General features: G+C 42.9%; 1 protein-coding gene across 10 annotated transcripts in view; it reads right to left on the bottom strand.

The window, feature by feature from the left end:
- Positions 1 to 23,527, bottom strand: part of Mapkap1 (MAPK associated protein 1) — a 212,706-nt gene that overhangs the window by 91,474 nt on the left and 97,705 nt on the right. For all 10 annotated transcript variants that reach the window (XM_052182252.1, XM_052182248.1, XM_052182253.1 and 7 more), the window contains one exon: positions 14,341 to 14,517. In XM_052182252.1, coding sequence (XP_052038212.1) covers positions 14,341 to 14,517 — 177 coding nt within the window. The remainder of the gene's footprint in view (positions 1 to 14,340; positions 14,518 to 23,527) is intronic.

Here is a 23,527-nt window from a genome sequence, read left to right as displayed (position 1 = left end):
CCTGTAGCAAAGACTGAGAGCTGACAGAGCCTGATTTATGTCGAGACATGTTACTATAGGCAGAGACTACTGTCACAATAAGCCCCCCAAGTGCCCAGAGGAAAAGAAAAGGCTCTTTTTAACTGTTTAGTAGAACACTGGTCTGCCCATCCATCTTATTTTGGTTTGTTTTGAGACAGGGTCTCACTATACAGACCAGGTTGGCCTCAGAGAGCTCTACCTGTCTCTGCCTCCCTCCTGGGATTAAACATGTGCCCCACCACGCCCATCCCACCCAGGTTTTAATATATAATCTGTGTATACTTCAGTATAAACAATTTCTTTACCTAGTCCTACAAATCAAACAAAATATTAGTTTAAGCAAAATAAATGAAAGACAAAACACTAACATTGCTTGTAAGCTTCTAGTCAAATTAGGTTGGAGAAGAATTAATTTAGATTGAAAAAGAAAAAGAAAAGAAAAACAACAAAGGCACAAACAAGCAAGAAAATGAATGCTAAACCCAAACAAAAAACAAATGACAAAAACAACAACAACCTATCCAAAAACAAAAACAAAAACACCCACTCAGTAGACCATCATCTGGGTGAGCTGCCACTTCACAGAGACTGTTATTGTAGTGACAAGTATAACAAAAATATGCCCACAACCCCCCTCCCTTTGGGCACTGGAACAAAACACACTAATTCCGAGTAACTCATGTAAAAAATGGGAACCAAGTTTTCAACCATGGAACACTTTGGAGAATGGCTCCAAGGAATTTGGTCACATTCCCATTTCCCCATAAGAATCTCAAAGGGGAACATGGCCAAAAACCATGGCAGAGCTTAATACTAACAAGAAATCTGAAAGAAAATCCAAGCCCTGAGAAAGCTTTCCAATGGCAGAAGAGGCTAGGATGGGGCCTGGAGCCCAGGTTAGACCCATCCAGGTGGCTGGTTCTCCACAGGGGCTAAGGGCTGATCTAAAAACCAAGGATCCAATTTGTTTCCCTAACACAGAGACGTGTCCACAGCGTTCCTCTCCATACAGCTTGCTGTTTAATCCTTGGCATTCCATTTATTAAAAAGCACAAAGCTGACGCCGCTCTGGCCTGCACAACCATCCATTTTAACTTGGTGAAGGTTCTTGCTATCGAACAGCAGGCCTGAGAACTGTCAAGCTAATTTTACTGAACACTTTGTTACTGAATCATGCCTGAGCTCCAGGCATTCTTTACCTCAAAATCTGGACCCCATCCCAGAACAATCTTTAAAAGTTTATTTTACTGATCAAAGCAAAATAAGAAATAGCTCTTTTTTAAAAACTCTATTTTGGGAGAGCTGCTGTAAGTGATCCCTTGGCAAGGTTGCTGCTATGTAAAGAGCCTGTGCATTACAAACGTGCGGGTGTTTGCTCTGGCACTGGGCCAGTGAGCACTGGAACAAATGCCAATCAACCAGACTCAGATCTGCTTGCCCCGCTTTCTCCTCAGAAGTCAGTATGTCCTCCATCTGTGACAATATGTTGGGTGACAGATGAGAAGGGCCAAGAGGAAACACAAGCTCTCGGGGATTTGCAAACTCTACTGGCCCAGGCCTCGCGCACTCTCCCTCACCCAGCAGCTCCCTGACCAGGTAGAGTTTGCCTATTTATGAACTGCGGCATTGGCTCCCGTTCTGCGACTGACTGATAAAACTGTTGCAAGCCAGTATACTCAGCTTTTCAGCAAAGAGCAGAGTAAAAGCTTAACAGGCAGTTTCATATCTGGACTAACTTTCATAAATTCAAAGTGTCCTTTTAAAAGGTTTGAAGCAAAGGAAAATCCCCAGTCTGTATTTTTCTGTCATTTTACCAAAACATACCTGGGTGACAAGGTTAAAGCAAGCAGAGGAAATCCCTAGGCCTTCCCTCCACAGGCCTGACTGATAAATTGTGTAGCGGAGGAATAAAGGATCACCTTCTGTATTTTTTCATTACACTTTTCTTTTGTTACCGAATACATAAATCCATTGTGGCACAATGTAATATGTATCACCATGCTACACCTGCGGACGCTTCCGCGTGGCTGCCATGTCTGTGCAGTCAGAAATGATAAGTGAACCACCCGTGAATGTTAACGATAGTGATCATTCTGAGGTAACTCGGCTCTCCATCTTCCTTTACAGCCTCCAAGCTGAAGCCAGGGTAGCAGGGTTCATGAGAGGAAAATGAAAACAACAGGGAAGGAAGGAAGGAAGGAAGGAAAGGAGGGAGGGACAAGGGAGCATCGGGTGTGGATGTGCGTCCATGAGTATGTGCTGTCTTATTCTGGGCTCAGGACAGGGCATGCTGGGGACCCAAGCAGAGACGCCCGAGTGCTTCTGTACCTCTGTGGGATTCGTATACAGGTAGATCATGAAACTCCATGTCAGAGAGCTGGCTTACTGCTGCCAGCAGTACTTCAGTCAACTCGGAGCTGGCTCCTATCTAGTCTGCTAAGCCACTGAAGAATGCACAGGCATTTAAAAAGAGGTAACTCAAGGAGCTCATTCCTGAGCCTGTAAAAGCCATGCAACCACCAAAGAGGCTTCCTGGGGAGGGAGGGAGCTTAAGACAGTCTGGCAATGTAGCCCAGACTGGTAATGAATTTGAGACTTTCTTACCTCAGCCTCCAAAGCACTGGGATTTTAAAATTATGTGGCAGCGTCAGACTTACCACAGAATTCTGTCACTAGCATTAGTCCTAAACAGTGAGTATTTTTCTAAGCAGTAAACCAAAGGTAACAGGAGACACAGGAAATAAGGACACAGGTTCTCATACTAAAGCATAGCTCTCTAGATAGGAACAGGGCAGGGGCTAGATACCAAGAAGAGGGCAGTTTATTGGGAAGGAAAGCACACAGGCTGCAAGTGATATGCCCTGTTAGTGTACTGCTGTAATACACAAGTATGTGTGTCATGTTGCAATGAGGCCCCTTCCCTTCAGAACTACACAATGGATAAAGCACACTATGGATGCTAGGCCCCTGACACTGGGGGACGCCAAGTAGTGGGAGTTGTTTCCTAACGTGGGTCCGTCATACCCCAGAAGAAGAGGCCTCACACAGCCCCTCTCTGCTCTGGCTCCAGCAAAGACTGTTTACTAGGAGGCATGGATGGATCTCAGTACCCACTGCAGCTTAGGGGCATTAAACTGTGTGACGAGCTGCTTGGTGGCATCATTTAAGGGCACTGTCAGCAAGTAGCCTTTGATCCAAGCATCAAAACCTTCCTGAAGGTCAGCATTCTGGGATCAGAGTTTCGAGCTTTCCAATTGATAGAGTGAAACTCAGAAGCAGTGTAATTTAATGGCTTTGAGGGAAGCTCGGTCACACTGTGGGGGAAATTCAGTGAGAATTAAAAAGCTTTTAAATCTGTATAATATACATTCACCATTTAACAATCACAAATGTAACAGCAGCAACTACTGCTTAGTGAACATTTGCTATGTGACCAGTACTATTCTAATCTGTTAAGAAACCTGCATTCAATCATTTAATCCTAAAAGAACACACATACAATTTCATAGAAACAAGGCTAGAGGCATCAGGAAACTCTTCTGAGGTAAAACTCATACTCATCCTATTTTGGACAGAGAACTTAACAAAATGGTCCCTTAACTTATGTATGGTCTGTGGTAGAGAAGGCCAGAGCAGCTTACAGATGACTGCTTTCTCTACAGACATAAGGGAAACAGCATACCTTACAATGGAAACTATACTCTTAGGTTTTTATTCAACTCTACTTTTAATAATGGTTCTTAAATGCTTTAACCTCCTTTCTAGCCCATAACCTACCAGAGATAGTGGAAAAGAAAGGATATTAGGTTATGGGGAAAGTGGACCTGTTTAGAAATGGTTCTTTGGAGCAAATCCTATCTGTTATGTCAGGAAATTAGCAATTCAGTTCACAGGTCAGCAGCAGCTCAATCCATTCGCAAATGCTTCATGGATACACCATCAGTCTAGTTCAGTAGTGTCAGGATAGCAAACATGAATTAGCAATGGTAGCACAACCTAGCATAGCCAGACAGCCAGGCCTTAGCCGAATCAGCAGGAGGTACCAGGACCACCAGGGATTGCAGAAGTTCTTTGCCATGTCCCTCTCAATTAAGCAAAGATCAACAAAAACGCGAGACCAAGAGGCATTGCAAAGCTAGCTATGCAAGCAAGCCCCTCTCACAGTCCACTGACTCCTATTTATACTCCTCCAAACATCACATGTTCTCCATGGGTCTTGCCTCATCACGTATCTTGCTTTGGCATGTGAGTCTGTATCAGTTGACATCACTTTGCCAATCAGCCAGTCTGCAGAAGTAGCAAGAAACCACCTGTACACCACCAGAAGTGTTTTGGTGCATTTCTCTCTGTGGCCAATGAACAATGGCAGGCGTACTAATACCATCCAGCCTCATCCACCATCTATTGGGTCAGCAAACATTCTTTGACTCGACAAACTTTGTAAAGAAGCCATAAGTTTCCTGTGTCTGCTGCATGGACTGGACTGTAGCTGCTGGTTTGTGAGTAGTGTCTGCTATGGACTGGAATGAAAACAATGAAGATTGGAATCTCCCCAAAGAACCATTTCTAAACAGGTCCACTTCCCTATATTCTAATAACCTTTCTTTTCCACTACCTTTGGTAGGTGGTGGGCTAGAGGGGAGGTTGAACCCTTACTAAAGTACATTGAGAAAAATATATGCCTACAATACCTAAATAACCACACCCAGGAGAAGAGTCAGAGGAACTTCTGCAGGAAAGATGTCTCAGCTCCATATCATAGCAGTGGAAAGGAAGCAATAATACCGAAGGGCACCAGAGCACACCGAGCTGGAGAATATGATGACTGGTTTGAAGGGAAGCTTTGCTTTTGTTGGGTAAATCATATAGTTACTATGACTCCATTTCCTCACAGGCAAAATAGGATGAAAATAATTCTTGGTCATGAAAGTGTTTATAGTAACATCTGTCAAATAATATCTAATAGATAATGACTAACATACTAGCCATTGACTAGCCTTTATTAAAAGTGATATATAATGTTCAGGTACAGTAGCAAACATCTATCACTCAGCTTTTGTGGGGCTAAGAATCTTTAAGTTTCAGGCCAACTTGGGCTACTTAGTGAGATCTGGTCTCAAACAAAACTAAACAAAACAAAACAAAACAAAACAAAACAAAACAAAACAACAACAACAACAAAACCCCAGCCAAAGGAGTAACATATAACAAAAGTAATAGTTCTGAACTCTTACTTGTTCCCATAATCCCATCCCCATAGAAAGGAAGGTGCTATTGTTGTTCCTACTTTATAATAGGAAACTGACAGGTTAAGACATGTGCCTGGAAATGCACATTAAGTTAATAAGTTCTATAGCTAGCAAGTCCTGCAGGAGCCACAATTTAACCCTAGATGGACCTTACATCTCCTAGATTCCAAAGCCTGTGTTTTTTTTGTTTTTGTTTTTGTTTTTTGTTTTTTGTTTTTTGTTTTTTTTTTTTTTTTAACTCTTTCGTTGCTTAGATTAGAGGCTGGAGAACTCAGGTCAAGAATAAACTTCCAGAGAGCAGTACATCTCCCAGATAAGAACCAATGGCCAACCTCTGGGAAAGTTTTACAAATATCCTGGCTCTCAGATCCTTTCTAAAGATACCCTGGAAAATGCTGTGGTTTTGAGACCCACGGTTTCAGTTTCCAGAGGTGGGATAAAGCTGCCAAGAGTAGTGCCCTGTTCCCTGGTCCTGACCAGTTCACAACAGAAATGGAGATGCACTGCTCTGGTTGCCACCTGCTCTGGCCCTCTTCCATGTGATCATTCCCCAGTACTTCAAGGTAGAAAATGAAAATATATGAGCAAGAAATAGGCTTGCAGTCATTGCCGGAGGCCCTGCTATCACTACCCACCTAGGGAGCAACACTCGTGGGGGCCACAGTTTGTTCCCCCTTGCACTGACCACATTGTTTGAAAGATCAAAGCACACTGTGCAAGCATGCAATGTTTGACATTGGACAAAGTACTTTTTTTTTTTCAAAACAGACATTTTCCAAAAACATAACTCGCTAGACTAATGGGCAGTGAGAAGCCAAAATGACTGCCCTCCGCCTTCTCCTTGTGTATCTTTGCCAGAGTCCTTGGGACTTGCCAAATCTGGTCATGCCTGCTTAGCTTGCTCGACTGATTGTGCCAGAAAAGAAAATAAGACACAGATGTATTTGAGCTCTTTGAGATGCCAGTAAGAGAGACAGCTAATGGCTTCATTTCGACCCTCCCCTTCCAGCTGGGCACAGGTGGGGATAATGAGGTCCCTCTCCCTAATCAAACTCAATTATTTACTACTCTATATAACCGCAAAGACATTCACATTCCGTTCAGAATATAAAACACACTGTGGGCTACTTCCAACCACTGCCACTGGGTATTTATAACAAACTCAAGTGCCTAACAGTTTGCCTTGGCAGGAGTTTAAGTGTGTAAAGTTTTGCAAACTGTTTCTGTTCGAATATGTCCTGCTGAAATGGGGTCCCTGGCGGGGTTCCATAACTGTCAGGTCAGCGAACTGTGTAACATGTGAGAATGTATTCACCATGCAGTGCAGACAGGATCTGGAAATCAAACGCTTCGTTCCACTGCAACCTTGTGAAGCATCACGGTTGTTTCAGCAGCAAGACTGACACTGTATTAATAAACATCACGAGTCACTGGCCTGACATGTACACAGCAGCAGCTGACAGACTCTACCGTAAGCTGAGGATAGCAGAGGCAATCAAAACGAGACCCAGGAGCTGAGCACAGCCAAGGGGGCTGCAGCACGGAATAAACTGTACTACCTCAGAGTGTGTGAGGTCTGCACGTTTAGGAGGCGCAGGAACTACAGCAACAGCTGGCATGACTTTTGGATACTGAAGTAAATGGCTATGTAAACTATGTTTTTCAGTTGTAGGAATAGAGCACACCCTGGCCCGCTTTCTACAGATGGACGGACATTCCAGTGAACAAAGCACACATACTTGGTTTGCCCGACCTTTAAATTCTTAGAAGCATGTTATTAATTCTTTCCATCTTTATTAATTGTTCCAGCATTTCTGTCACTATAAACAGACACAAAGAAAAATCTTTTCTTTCCTCTAGACAATAGCCTTTGCCAAAAAGGAAATCAAGTCAGATTTACAAATACAAAATTAAACACGCTGCATATGTTCCATTTCCAAATATGAGGACAATCTGGACAATGAGAATGTTTGCTAACACAACAGAATGGAAAGAAACACCCCGCAGTTGGTCCGGGTAATTCATCCCCAGACTGCCAGGCCTGATCACGGAACACGCATCTTGTTTTTGGATTTGCTCTATCCTTCCCAAACTCTTTGTTCCCACTCTGACCCTCAGCTTAAGGTTTTAAAAATTAGCTGCTTGTAAGGAATAAAGTTAGAAAGTAAATAAATGAAAAGTGCTTTGCCTTTTCTCCTCCTCCAATTTCTATTTTATAAACCACAAGGCAACATGGCTTAAGAGCAGGAGAGGCTTCTAGTCAGTGATGCCCTTTTTGATAACAGATTGGTCATTTGGGGTATATTTTGGAGATACCATCAGGAGGGTAAGCTAAAAACTACAGGCTTTTAAAAGTCCTCACATAAAAAAGATGAGGGAGCCCTGGGTATGCCTCTTTAAAGCTGCTCACCATTCCCTCGGCAGAGTCCAGGCAGCCTCGGGTGCCCTCTGGCCAGGTTCTCTGTCCAAGGCAGTCCGGCTTCTTACCTTCTACTCAGTGGCTCTTCGTCCACACAGCAGAACTGTAGCTAGACTCCATCATCTTGCAATCTTATGTCCCTTTATTGTATTAAACATTATAAGGAAAACACAAAGGAAGGTAATGTAAGTGCTCTGACTGACAGGGTCTGCCCTGGGTTCTGTTTGTTTCATTAGCTTAGATGTTTGTTCCCTCGGAGCCCTCCTTCCTCACTCCATAGCATGGTCTGCTGTGCCACTGCCATTTGTGATCAAAATTCTGTCCACGAGTTCTGGATGAACGAGCACCATGCTGGCGGGGCAGAAGCAGGCAGGTGAGGCAGGGCCCTTTCTTATACCACTACCTGCCTTGGTCCCTGCTAGCAAGGAGCACTTCTCCAGATGCTGGGCACCATTTGAGATCCATCTCTTTGTCTGGCTTTGGATATCAGTCAAAAAGCCTCCTGGGGCTAAATTTTCAGCTAGTAGAATACCTTCCCAGAAGGCACACAGCTCTGGGTTTGATGTCTAGCACTATACAAACCAGGCATGTTGTGGATCAGGAGTTCAAAGTACCTTTGGCTACTTACCAAGTTCCAGGTCAGCCTTACATAAAAAAGAACCCATCTCAAGAAACAATCAGCTTCTCCTGCTCTTCCTACCCATTTCCTCCCTCCTTCCCACCCACTACTTCTTCCCATGATTCTGATACGTCCACCCATCCTCAGAGCTTCGTTCAAAAGTACTTCAGGTAAGCGGCTCAGGCAACACACCTAGTCTGTCTAAAATCAGTTAGAAGCAACAGGTAGTTGAAAAATTGATCTACCCATGGGCTGAGAAACCAAGGTGTTTCCTTAGCAGTTTCTAATTTTCAAATTAGTAGAGAACTCCAGTCTCCCTCAAACAGCAGCTCTATTCTTGGAATTTCCTGAGGCTTATGGGATTTGGGGGTTTCGACCCCCCCACTTCATTTATAAGGCATATTGTATTAAAAGGCATCCAACTCCACATTAATTTCCATATTACATTTTTTCCAGCAGGGATCCACTTAAGTTTTTTCCTTCAAATAAGTGAAGTCTATTTTACTACTGATAATCTCTGGCTTACTCAATAGGTTTATTTCTTTTCACTTCTGTCTGATGAGGGAAGAATATGATAAAAATAGAATGTAAATAATTATGAAATCTAATAATTCATAATCTTTGTAGGATAAAATGAAAGGAAATTAAAATTAAATCTCCCTTCCCCCTAACATTAATCTGCATAGTATCATTTTCTTAGATTCATAGCCTACTTCTTCTAGGCATAACTACTAAATTTATAAGCTGAGTTTCAAAACTTAAGCATTTTATTTTAGCTCAATGAAAATCATATACACATACAAAAATCATATGCATGTAAATGGAGACCTACATGTGGTTAGATTAAAAGAAAAATATATAATAAATATGTTCATGTCACTCTACATACACATATATTATAAATATGCATATGCTTAGATCATCACCAATTCTCATTTCATGGTTCTCTCACTCCACCCAGCTGGCCGTCATCAGACAGAGGTGAAAGGAAATCAGCGTGTTAGAAAGAACCAGCGGACGACAAATAAACCCTAGCCATGCCTACTACCTCGGCATTGCCTATGGCAACCATCATACTAAATGGAGCATTGCTACAGAAACCATATGATGTACAGCCTTCTCAGGAGGTCTGGCAATATACAGGATAAGCTGGTGAGATGTGGGGGCTCCACATTCCAGAAGCTAGAGCTATTTAACACTAATGGAGTAGAAAAGTCAAATTCATCATGCAAACTTTGCTAAACAGAAAGAAGGTATGAGGACTCAGAACATACAAGGTGCTTTACTGGAGCCAGCTAATCCCTAAAAAATGTGCATCCTTTGGTGTTGGAATCACAGATGCCCAGGTATCACTCAGAAGGAGGGCCCATCTTTGTGTAGCCCAATCAGCAAAAGCAGGAGCCAAAGCTACTCTGGCTTATGGGATGGGAGAAAATGAGCAAAGGAAAGAGCTCTGCTCTGGATACAGGACTTTCAGTTTTACAATAGGAAAGTCTTGGGCAAAACAGCACTTACACTAGCAACAAGAATGATGGGACAAACACAAATAAGAATTTTCTAGTAGAGAAGATTTACATTTGGAGAATACATTATAAATCAATTAAAATAATGTGCTGGTAATTAAAAACCCATTCTTTAAAAGGAAAATGATATGGCAATGACATTTCCATGAAGGTGAAAATCAAGAGTCAAGTTAACAAGTAAAACAATTAAACTCTTACCAAACCCAATGTCAATTTATTTTTAACAAAACTCTGGTATCAAGATTGTAAAATTTACCTCAAAGCCCCGCCTCCACAGTGACACACCTCCTCCAAAAAGGCCACACCTCCCAATAGTGCTACTCCCTGGGCCAAGCATATTCAAATCACCACACAATCATTTTCTTGTATTTAATGTCATACTTTACGTTGTATAAAAATGAGAAATTTACAGCAAATACATTATAGAGTTTTATAGACAAAGTTTTATATTTGTATGCATTCAAGTAGTACCATATTAAACACCAATTTGGAGATAGTGATGAACAATGAGCCTAAGTTTGTGAAAATTTTTTATTTATGTTTAAGATTATTTTTGTTGTCTGAATTTAATAGGAGATAAATTATGATAAAGTTGTCCAAGCAAGTTGTTAGTGAGACTTGAATCCAGGTTTGCCACAGGTCAAAGCATGGGCTTGATCTCATTGGGAGGTAAAAGTGAGCTTCCTGTACTCAAAGTGCAGTATAGTTATGAAGACTAAGCACGATGGGACACAGTGCTTGCCTGCCACAGACCTGAAGATTCACCTATAGTTTTCCACTGGGTGCAGAGGGCACAGAAACTTATCTTTCTGTCCAGCCTGCAGGGAGCTTATATAAGGTCTTGCCTTTTACATGATCCTAGCTAACGATACTGCTATTGTTTCAGTGTGATTTATACAACCATTTCTAAGAGAGACTGTTTCACAGTAGATTTCCTAGTATTCTGGCTCTTGCTGTCTATGTGTCTCTCTTACCCGACGTTTCTTAGCCATCTCTGAGAAAAATCTACTCCTATGAAGTCTAATTTGAAATTCTACCGTGCCTCAATGTCTGTCCACAACCTGCCCACATCCAGTGACAATTACTTCCATTAGGGCTTTTCAGTCAGTAAAACACTAACTAGGGGGCAAGGAGGCAGAAAAATGTAGCTGAAGTAAACTTAGCAATTCAAGAACAATCTAGGGGCTGTGTGGGTGCCAGAGGTCCAGAGGATCCAGCTCTCTCTCTAAAAGTTGTTTAATAGGAACAGCGGCTAGCACTCACTCACACCAGACACAGTGCCAAGCTTTCCATCTAATACCTACAGCTGACCTGTAAGGTTGATAGCATTTATCACCACTTAACTAAGCAAGAAAAGGTTATGGAATCCACCAGGATCAAACCCATCAGTAAGGACAAGGTCAGGTTGGGCAGTAGATCTGCTCCAAGGCCTTAATGATCTAACCTGAACTTGGTAGTGGCTTGAAGGTTAGCCCTCAAAGAATGGGATTTACCTGACAGATAAGACACACCAGTAGCCCTCCCTGACCATCACCTTTCATAGGACAGAGTCAAGTGCAGGCTTGGGAATACTGCTGTGCAGCCTTGGTTCTCACAGCTCCACATTGGTCATAATGAAAATAGGGCAATGTTGACAAACAAGGTAGTGTTTCCACAGTTGGCTTCTTAGTTTTCTACTTACTGTCAAAGTCTATTTTCCTAACACCTTCAGCTCAGGGTCTTTCCTGCTAGAGGAGACAGAGGTAGGAGGAGGAAAGGGAGGGAAAAAAAAGGAGGAGCTAAGCTCTCCTCCCTTTGCTGACACAAACAAGACATGTCTCTGGAGACTCCTAACTAAAGGTCCCCCAGGCTTAGAAAGCGGATGAGATAGGCAGGTGGGAGGCCACTAAACCCAACACACATGCAGACTGAATAGTCTGCACTATTTCATCAGATAGCTGGGAAAAGAGGCAGTTTCTTGAATTTTTTTTTTTTTTTTTGGTATTTTGGATTTTGATTTTTTCAAGACAGGGTTTCTCTGTGCAGCCCTGCCTGTTCTGGAACTCACTTTGTAGATGAGGCTGGCCTGGAACTCAGAAATTCGCCTGCCTCTGCCTCCCAGAGTGCTGGGATTACAGGTGTGCGCCACCACCACCCAACTGATGCTTTTCTTCTAAACTATATATCTTTCAGAAGGCTGCTTGAAAAAAAGTCAGAATTTGGGCTGAGGTGTAAGCCAGTTGTGGAGCACTCACCTGGCATATTGTCCTGAGTTCAAGTTTCAGCACAAATAGAAATTTGTACTTGCTGCCTAACAACCCTGCTTACGTAAAGGAAATGGCCCTAGGAAGTACTTCAAAAGGACACAGGCACCCAGAAGACTGTTCAAACCCAGCAGCCGCACAGCACTCTGTGCACCTCATGTGCTCATGCTCAGGTGCTGATGGTTTTGCATATTGGTTTTGGTTTTGTTTGACAACTGTGTCATTAGGTAGTAATCTTCATGAGAAAAGAAAATTTTCTGGGCAGTGGTGGCGCACGCCTTTAATCCCAGCACTTGGGAGGTAGAGGCATAGGCAGGCAGATTTCTGAGTTCGAGGCCAGCCTGGTCTACAAAGTCAGTTCCAAGACAGCCAGGGCTGCACAGAGAAACCCTGTCTCAGAAAAACCAACCAATCAAACAAATAAACAAAAATTCTCGTTTAGAAGATGTTTCATCTAGATTTCTGGCACACAGTAACTACAGATTATAGGAATTAAGAGTATTGAAACACTATTACCGTGTTAAGCAAATATAATGCCACATACAAATAATGAAATTGAAATTGCAATATCCTTGGAAATGATTATACGAACCAGATAATGGCTAAGGAGATGGCCAATGTGTAAAGTGCTGCTACCTCTGGGGCAGGGGCTAAGGAATGGACCAACACTGGCAGATGCTGGGAGCTCCCGGGCCAGCCTATCTAGACAAGAGTAAATGCCAGGTCTTTTGAGATACTGTCTAAACCTAAGGTGGAAAAGCAACTGAAGACGGCACTGGCCTCTGGCTTTACCTGTGTGTGTACGCGCATGGCTCCGCATGTGAGGGTACCCCAGTTTATTAGGAAGGTGGAACAACTTCATAACCTTTTAATTATTTTAAAAAGTGTAATTTAAAATTATTCTAGGTGCTCTGTAAAGCTGTCATTTTTGTACCTCAGAAATGAAAATGTGAGAGAAAATATACTCTTTTGTAGCTCAAATCTGACTTGAGAGTAGAGGTGCGGCAGCCACTGGGGAGGCTGGAGAGGCTGCTCCCAGCTGACCCTGGCACCTGATGTCTGTTCTTGCTCAAGGGCAGAAATACCTAGAATGCTCGTACACCACATGCGGCACAATCCCATTTTCCTAAGTCTCAAGCAAAGGAACCTCTTTAAGGGGACAGGAGAAACACCTTCAAAGAAATCCAGCTTTAGGACCAGGAATTTGCTGGTTCCAAACAGCAGGGGGTGCCAAAGGGATCACTATCAATCCCAGGAGATAGCCAGGAGAGGGAGATTAGAGGCATAGGTTAAAAACACTTAGGTTAGACTCAAACCTGAGTGTGTGGGCTCACCCTTAGCTGTGAGAGTCAGCAGCTCCATGGACCCCAGTGGACACATCCTCATCTCTACCTGCAGTCCTTAGCATTTCCTCAGATGGAAAGTGAAGGCAACACTTCACAGCAGAATGTGCCATGCTGGTGCAGATCATAAGCAGACATCTTAGCTAACACCACTGTTTGCTACAAATGGTGCAGACTCCTGAAGCAGCATTTAGACTCATTGCTGCTCTGAATCAACAGGCTTTAAGAGGGATGGTCAGAATTCCTCTGTGTCTTGTTAGGTAATCTATTAATAAAGCTAGATGTACCACTACATATAGAGTTGTTTAATGATCTGTTGTCTCTCAATATAAGTCTCTTTATTTTCCAATGAATTTCATTTTATGTATGTATGTATACTTTCTGAGAATGGTGTTTGTAAGGCTTTACCAGACTCACAAAAGCACAGAGCAGGCATAGTCTAAAGGAAGGCAACAGAGGAAAAACAAATAGCATCTGAACCAGTTAGAGAGAAAAGTATTTAAGTCACAATAGAAAAATAGTCACAATATGCATTTTCATTTAGGCTGGTGTCCTTGACGAGGAAGAGGCAAACCCAGATACTGCTTCCCAGGCTCCTAGTCACCACTGCTCACAGAGGAGACATCTGTAGACATGCTGATCCCAATTTATCTCACAGTCTACTACTGCTCAATAGGTTGCACATGTCTTAGGTACAGAAGCACAAAACAGCAATGCACATGTTTCCAAATTGTTCTGCAAGTAACTGTGTAAGCAGATTACTATATAATACACTCGCACACAGAGAGACAAGGGCTGCTGGAGAGGCCCTCATGCACGCACAGGTAAGCCTGTATCTAAGGCCAGCTGCACACGTCTTTCCTTTAAAAAGTAGCTGCCTTTTTAAATGCACCTGATAAATAACACACGAAAGAAGTACTTACATTCGAACAAAGAGCGACTCCTTGGAAGTCAGACCAGGAGAGGAGTACTTTTCAACCAGGGCCAAAGTACTGAAGCCAAACTTATGAATAGGCTCATTGGAATCCAGTGGCGGGAAATCTGTGTCGACCTCCCCATCATCCTCAGCAATATGCAGGCAGTAGGCACTGACGTTGTCACTGGAAGCAAAACCATAAGGGAGAGTGAGTGCTGTATCAAGGGACATGCAACTAGACAGTATGGCCCAGTCAGCACTCCAACCCTGCTGCTCTCTACCCTCAGCCCAAGACAGCTGAGCCCTAACACTTGTTAGCCAGGTAAAGGTGTCTTCACATTGTGTCATTTCTCCAACATTTTTGCTTGTTTGTTTTTTGTTTTTTTCAAGACACGGTGTCTCTGTGTAGCCTTGACTGTCCTACAACTCACTCTGTAGACTAGGTTGGCCTCGAACTCAAGAAAGCTGCCTGCCTCTGCGTCCCAAGTGCTGGGATTAAAGGCATCCACCACCACCGCCAGGCCATTTCTCCAACATTTACTGGACACTTATTAAAGACTAGAACTCAGTCCCTGAGATGAAAAGTGAGATTAATGTCAGCTTAAAGGAAGCTCACAATACAGAGGGGAGTAAGCACTACAGTACTATATAATACACTCACACACGAAGAGACAAGGGCTGCTGGAGAGGCCCTCATGCACGCACAGGTAAGCCTATATCTAAGGCCAGCTGCACACGTCTTTCCTTTAAAAAGTAGCTGCCTTTTTGGGTAGGATCTGATTCCAAACACCATAGAACCTTAGCTGAATAAAGGCAAGATTTATCCTGGCGCTCATACCTGGTCCTTTGACCACTTCTGGACATGTTCTGTTTCTCTATCATGTCCAGCTAGAACTTCCAAATTCTAGTCTTGCTGGCACTTTTAGAATCAACAAAAAATTGTCTCTTGAGGGACAATACAAAGGCAATTTATTCATGCTGATAGTACACCAACACAATTTACAAGTTGAAATTAGAGCTGGTTGTAGTTGGTAGAGTGCTCATCAAGTATGTATAAAGTGTTGTGTTTAATCCTCTGCACTGCATATATCAGATGTGGAGGTATAGTCCTGTAACCCCAGCACTTAGAAGATAGAGGTAGAAGGATGACAAGTTCAAGGTTTTCCTTGGCCACACAGTTAGTAGGCCTGGGATACAGGAGACCTTGACAATACATTGGTGGATATGTAAATAAATGAATGCTGAAACCATTAGTGTGTTCCAGACAGGGCTGGGAAATCGCAAACCTGCTAGCATGGAGGCAGGCCGGCTTCAGAAGCATAATCTAATAGTTCAGAAGGCAGGAGAACTCTAAATTCTGCTGCTCAAATTTGGAATTTTAATTATGTGATTGATACTTTAATTAATTAATTCCAAAGTGTATGCTAATTGTTTAATTGGTTGCTTGATCTATATAGATCATTTTTTGAATTAAATGAGTTGATTTACAAAGTTTATTGATTGGATGTGACAGTGAATTATTGCGCTGACTACCTGATTTGCAATTTTCCCAGTTAATTCACAATCTTTAGCTGCAACTCTGTGTACTGAGAGAGCCTAATTCAGGGAATCTCCACTCAGTGTGTCTGTCAAAGCTGGGAAGTATTTATTGTATAAAACAGGTAATAGGGACAGATGAAAATTAATGGAAACATAAATCTGCTAAGTGGATTGATAACTTTACATTGTCACTTTACATTATACATGTTTGCAATGTTGGTAAGAAATACAAAGTTCCTGTCTGAGAGGTGGGAACTTCTGGATCTTTACAGCAAGCAGTCTACCAAACAGTGTGTACAGAAACAGATGCTCTTTAGAGGCAGAAATGGTATGGGGGACTCAAGTTCAATTCTCAGCTCCATGGCTCTTGGGCTATATGAGCTTAGAATAAGCTTCATCAATAGTCCTATTTTCCATTTCTACATCCATAACAAGGTCCTAATGTCCTAACTCAGGATGAGATTCAGTGATGTATATAGAGCCTAGCACATAGAATCTAGACATGAGGTCAGACAGGAACCAGCTTGAAGAGTTCTATCAGTCCTGAGGTTACGGATGTACAGAGGAGCAACAGGGCAGCTTATTCTGGGCAGGAGGGTCTCTGAGTTTAATGGGGCTACTATGCTGCAGCCTTGGGGCTGCTATGCCTCTAGGGTTTTATGAGCAGGGCAGATGAGATGGGACAAACAAGAGATAGCACAGATTATTTTTTGCCATGCAAATCAATCTGAGAGAAGTCTGATTCCCCAATACCACAGAGGTTCAAGGGCAAACAATAAGCCTATTATTGATTAAAGCAGAAAGCCCAATACTAATAGCAGAAGAACCCTGCTTTGATCATCATGGGACACTCCTGAGACCCCACAAAAACAAATTCAACAAATACCATAAGCTCAGGTCTGAGAGTAAACCAAAGGGTGTGGCTCACCAATCCTGAAACACAAACTAGCAAGTAACTCATTCAAAAGCATCTGCACCGTGTTTACTCTGTTCAGTGCTCCATCCTAAGAAGGATTCCTCTTGCATAATACAAGATGAGTGAGAGCATCAGCAAAGTTTAGCAGCAGACAAGGTTCTAAACCTTCAACTAAAAATCTAAGGAGATAGTAACTAACCAGTCCACTCTCCTACCCGCTGGTTCCCTTGAGCCTCCACAAGTAAATCATCCTCTGACAGAAGCTACCATTATTTTCTCTCTTGTGAACTGCTTAGGATGCTTCATGAAGTGCTCCTAAGATACGACAATGTCACTGGCTATATGCACTGGGCATTGTGTACCACATTCTGGGCAAACGGCCTTTGACATAGCCACCAAGCGAAATTTCACATCAGCTCAGTGGAATCAGTCACTGTTTCTGTTTTAGACACTAGGAAACTGAGGCTTACTGAGGCTAAGTAACATTGTTTAACATTGGATGGCACAGAGCTTCAGAGCTGACATTCAAACCCAGGCAATCAAGAATCCCTTGATCCCACCAATGCTGTTAAGATTTCTCAAGGTGTTTACTTGATGTCTGAGAAGAAACCATGACACATTAATTTTTGTTGTTCTTTTTAATGAAGAACTTGGAGGGAAGAACTTATGTGAACCTCCTCACATCTGTAACAGGGGAGTAGAGACACAGAGAAGCAAGCTTGTGATGAGCTGGTTCATGGACAGAGAGGGTGTAGAGGACTGAGGTTTTGTCACCTCTGTTCTGCAACTCACTGATCAAAGTAGAAACTGGTGGTATTTTGAAATGGGAGGGGGAAAAAAGCAGCTTTGGTCCCTGCCAAGGGACTCTACAGATACCACAGGGCCCCTTTCTGTGACTCTATTCTGAATGAATGACATCTGCTCTTCATGATGACTTAGCAAATCTCTCTGAGTTCTACCTTGTGTGAGAATGGGCTTCTTGATTTCTCTGACAGAATCCAAGAGCATCTACTTTCTGGCATTCTTGGTAGTTGTTCCTAAACATATGTGGCCACACAGCTCCTTTTTCCTATTTATGCATCCACACTCCCAAAGAACATGAACTCTACACACTCACTGAAGAGTAAAATGACTGGCACTTAGAAGTACTTAACAAACATTTGTTAAATGAACGAGTACATGAATAAGTAGATGGAACCACTTTGAACAAAAGTAAAAGATACTATTATCGAGGTATGTGTTAACTGGAAGAGGGTGAAGCTATCCACTGACCGAGCAGGGAGCTCTGGGCATTATACAAGCCAGAGCCCGCAGCTTCAGATATGGGAGAAAGCAGCAGAAGTCAAAGTGAAAGGAGAATTTTTCAGGCAGGGCCTTTAAGCTCCCAACTCCCCTGCTTCTGCCACCTGCATGGCTTCTTAAAGGGGTGGGGGAGGTGTGCCACCAAGCATGGATTCTTAAGGAGAGGAAGGCACTTCAAAATATGAGTACCAACATCCCACTTCTTGGTGGAAAAAAACAGTAAGAAGTGATTGCAACTATATAAACAATTGAGTCGTGTTCACAAAGACTATAAACTGTACAAAGGGGTTTCAAAGGCTATGGAAGCATTTGTCATATGGAGTTTTTCTTTTTACCTTCTGTACTTTCCAAATGTCCTGTTCTCTTTTTCAATTCCTTATAAGAGAGTTGGCAAAAATGTGCAGCAAGCTACCTTCCTAAACCTTAACTCCCAGTGCTGCAGCCTCATGTGCGGCTATTTCTCAACACAGTCGAAGGTTCCACGCGCTCCCTGCACTATGAAACTCTGGAATTACAGAGGAAATAATCCTATCTACTACACAAGGGCCTTATAAAGATTAAATTACTTTATTCATTGCAGTGTCTAGCATGAAAAAGGGTTCTCATTTTGCAAGATTTCTTCAAGTCTTCATCTTCTGGTTACAGCAAGGCACAGAGAGCATGAGGCAGGGAAATCTACATTCCTGTCTGACTGGTACCTGAGGACAGATAATCCAGACTAACAAGCAGGAAGAGCGAAACAAGAGGCTGAGTCTTAACCATGGGTAGGTCTGGGAGGAGAGGACAGCCAAGCTGTAAGGGGATGGGGCTTTGAACACTGAGCAGGAGTAAAAATGGAGCCTGTGGTCAGAGTCTTTAGGCAGAAGAGATAGAGACATGCAAGCAAACCTTCAGTGAATATAGCAACTTGATTTTACTTATCTATGTATCAATAATTGGTGTCAATTCAATTTTTTTCCATTGAGAAAATGTATTTTACTGAGTTGACCAATATTCATTTTCTGTTCAAAGACTGGTTTGAAGTGACAAAGCCTGCAGCCTACATACAGATAACATTTAATTCATACATGAAAATTCAGGAGTGTTCCAGGAAGCATCCCAGATTTTTCCTGATCTTATCTGGCATGCTCATAAAAATTCACCCTTTGGAAATGCAGGGAAAAATCCTTTGCATTATGACAACTACAGGCAAATGCTTACTGCTTGGTTTTGCTTTTACACATTATTCTGAAATGTCCAGAGCTCTTAGTACCAGGGTCCTGGTGATTACTGTGATGGCCAATCAATATTAAGAGTCTGCTGGTAAGGGGGAAGTGGGAGGTTACTGAGAGGATTATAACTCAGAGGTTGATCTCTGAAATCAGAGGGAAAAAAAATAAGACTGTCAAAGTTACTATTTCTCCAAATTCCACATAAAACGAATGGTAAGAATGCTAAATATTATTGTAATAATAACATTTATTATTCACACAGAAGTGGCTTGAAGTTCCCCAGGATGGCAGCTCCAGAGAAAACCCCTCCTAGCTGCTATCTATCCTCTGCCCTGGGAGCTTCTGACTCTTCAAACCCAAGGGCCTTCTTGTGCAGACGGCTGTGCTCCACCATAAGGGGATCCCCATGCTTGTTTTCACACCATACCATGTCCCTGTACAGAACAGTGTTGTCTTGCACATGTTTATGATAATTGTTATCATTCTTGTTATCAAAATGTTATAATTGTTAACATTTTTATTTGCTAATTCTATCACTTCTGTACACAGAAGTCCTGTGTACTGTTCTGAATTAGTCTTCCAAATAAATTTACAGAAATGGCAGGATTCTGAGTTTCACGACCGCGTAGTCTATTATAAACTTTTCCTGTAGACATTCTTTCAATCCCACTACCAGCAGGACATTTCAGAAACATAAATGTGCAATTGTCACCTCCTGCATAAAGCTTTTACCCACCTTTAGAACCTGCCTTCTATAAGAACACGTCTTCCACTGTGCTCTGCTGCCTTCCATTCCAGAGCACATACCTTGGGCTCAGCCAAACCTTCTGCTAGCAGTTCCCTCCCCAGGTGATATGTCAGTGTCCTCTCTGGCTTCCCTGACTGCCTCCTACCCCAGTGTAGTACAGAGCTCTAGACAGAACTAGAAAGGCTTATGCCCGTGTCCCTGGAACTCTCTGGATGTTCACGCTTCTGTAAGTCTCAATGAAACAGAAGTGAGCATGTATGATCTGATATCTGTCTGAACCAACAACCTGACCATTGAGAGCACAGACTTTGATTATCTGTACCCCAATTCCCAGCACAGAGTTTGGGATGGTGTTGATAGCATGCAATGTTGAAGGAAGTTAGGCAAGCAGGGTCTCTGCTATGAGCTGTGGCTATGACATCTGTCTTAGGGTTTCGATTGTTGAGACAAAACACCATGACAAAAAAGCATATTATAATCCATCACTGGAGGGAGTCAGGATAGGAACTCAAGCAGGGCTGGTACGTAAAGGCAGGAGCTGATTCAGAGGCCATGGGAGAGTGCTGCTTACTGGCTTGCTTCCCCTAGCTTCAGTCTGCCCCACCACCTTTTAAAATTTTTTTTTTGTTTTTCACTTTACATCCCAGTATCAGCACCTCCCACTCCTCACATACATCCTTGCTCAATTCCCCCCCTCTCCTTCTCCTCTGAGAATGGGGAGTCACCCCTCCCCCATCAAATACCACTCTTCCAACTACCTCTATCTCCCTAAACCCCCTGGCACATCAAGTCACTACAGGATTAGGCAAATCCTCTCCCTCTGAGGCCAGACAAGGTAACTCAGTTAAAGGAACAAGATCTACATCAGCCTTCCTTCTTACAGACGCAAGGACTACCACTTACCATGGGCTGGGCCCTCCCACACTGATCACTAGTTGAGAAAATGCCTTACAGCTGGATCTCATGGGGGCATTTCCTCAACTGAGGCTCCTTTCTCTGTGATAACTCCAGCTTGTGTCAAGTTGATACAAAACCAGCCAGTATAGCATCTGTTCATGATGCTGCTTACAAGAAGAACTACATAGCTGGGCAGGGTGGCGCATGCCCTTAATCCCAGCACTCAGGAGGCAGAGGCAGGCAGATCTCTGTGAACTAAAGGCCAGCCTGGTCTATAGAGTGAGAGCCAGGGCTGTAATGAATTATGCAAAGAAATGCCCCTTCCCTTTAAACAAAAGGGAGGAGGAGGAGCAGGAGGAGAAGAGCAGCTTCATTTCTTTGTATAGAATAGTTAAGAGCAAGGGAAATAGGGCAAGAGAGAGATGGCTCAGCTGATAAAGGCCAGGCTCACAACCAAACCATTAAAGCATAGGAAACAAGAAGCTCTAGATCTTAACTGACAACTGCACCCTACTCATTCCCTGCCTGTACTGTGTAATAAAACAGACAGGAACTTGGGAAGTTATGGAACTCCAAATTCTCAGTTTCTCTATGGCAAAAACATTACTTATGGCTTCCAAAACTGCCAGAAGTAATGAACTAAGAGTTCTTTAGCACATAGTGGGACACACTATCTTATCTATCAACCATCACCTAGAAGTGAGCAACCCTAACAGTTTGTAAACTGAGTACTGGCTGGCTTTCTCTTCCACTCAATGACTACAATGTCTGCAGTAACTCTTATATCTATCATTTAAGTCAGGACATGGGAGCTGTAAAGATGACTTAGCAGTTAAGAGCTACTTTTCCAGAAGACCTGGGTCCCTGCCTCAGCATCCACTTGGCAGCTCACAACTGTCTGCAACTCTAGTCCCAAGAGATCTATCTGATACCTTCTTCTGGCCTTTGTGGGCACCAGGCATGCAAGCGGTATGCCAACATATATATAGGCAAAATACCCATACAAATAAAATTAAAATTAAAACTGGTGAAATGGTGGGGAATTCTAGTGAGGGAGAGGAAAGGAGGTAAGCAGAGAAGAAAGGGTATGTATAAATGACAGTAAGGGGGTGATCTGAAAAGCCCTAAGGACTGTACTACTAACCATCTACTTGAAGGCTCCGTACTACCCTTTTTTTTTTTTTTTGATTTGGTTTTTTCGAGACAGAGTTTCTCTGTATAACCCTGGCTGTTCTGGAACTCACTCTGTAGACTAGGCTGGCCTGGAACTCAGAAATACACCTGCCTCTGCCTCCCAGAGTGCTGGGATTACAGGTGTGCGCCACACTGCCCAGCTCTGTACTACACTTAAATTACTATATAGACATGCTTGTCTTAAATAAAGTGTTCACTCTGTCTGCTTTACTAAACCAGCATAATCCCTCATCCCTCATCAAAGAAACTTCTCTTCCCAACAAATAGAGCCCAGTCCCAACAGATACATCTTCACCTCTTGCACCTAAGGCTCAGAGATCACTGCTGAAGAGGAGATGGTTAAGAGCCAGAGAAACAGGAATTTTGTTGTGAGATTGTCAGAATGTCAGAAGTTACACTCTATACTCATAAAGTCTCCATGACTGCCTAGATATGAATTAAACAAAAACAATACCGACAGACATGGGAAAGTGGGTGAGGCTACAGAAAGAGCTACAGGCATCTAAGGAAAGCTGAGAGCAGGGCAGTCCTTCCCATGGAAGAGAGCACCAACTGCTCCTTCAATACCAAATAGTCATCCCCAGAAAAACAAGCAAGTAACATTATAGGGACTGAACAGGTTGTTCTTAAGTATTTAAGAATACACAGACACAACAACAAGATAGAAAAAGAGGCCATGAATTTGAAAGAGAGCAAGTGGGGCAGGGGTGGTAGTGCTATAAGGGAACATTTAGAAGGAGAAAAGGGAAGGGAGACATAAAGCCATTTGTCTTGGTCGGGGTTTCTATTCCTGCACAAACATCATGACCAAGAAGCAAGTTGGGGAGAAAAGGGTTTATTCAGCTTACACTTCCACACTGCTGTTCATCACTGAAGAAGTCAGGACTGGAACTCAAGCAGGTTAGGAAGCAGGAGCTGATGCAGAGGCCATGGAGGGATGTTCCTTACTGGCTTGCTTCCCTTGGCTTGCTCAGCTTGCTGTCTTATAGAACCCAAGACTACCAGTCCAGGGATGGCACCACCCACAAGGGTCCCTCACCACTTGATCACCAATTGAGAAAATGCCCCACAGCTGGATCTCATGGAGGCACTTCCCCAACTGAAGCTCCTTTCTCTGTGATGACTCCAGCCTGTGTCAAGCTGACACACAAAGCCAGCCAGATTATATTAAAATCTCAAACAATAATTTTCTAAAACTAAATAATAACAATAAATAGTAAAAACACAAACAAAGGTAGCACGAGATGCGCCCAGGTTGGCAGTTCCTGGGGAGTAGTCTGTGAGAGGCAGAAGTTCGCTCTCTCACCTTGGAGAAGGCCTTCCTGGCATGGCAGGGCTGAGTTGTTTGTGCAGATCTGAAAGTTCCCATGTGTGCGCTCCCATCTGC

Source organism: Apodemus sylvaticus, chromosome 5 (genome assembly GCF_947179515.1).
Source record: "Apodemus sylvaticus chromosome 5, mApoSyl1.1, whole genome shotgun sequence".
NCBI classification, from domain to species: Eukaryota; Metazoa; Chordata; class Mammalia; order Rodentia; family Muridae; genus Apodemus; species Apodemus sylvaticus.
The sequence above is the reverse complement of the archived record's forward strand: the minus strand, read 5'-3'. Positions and strand labels throughout refer to the sequence as shown.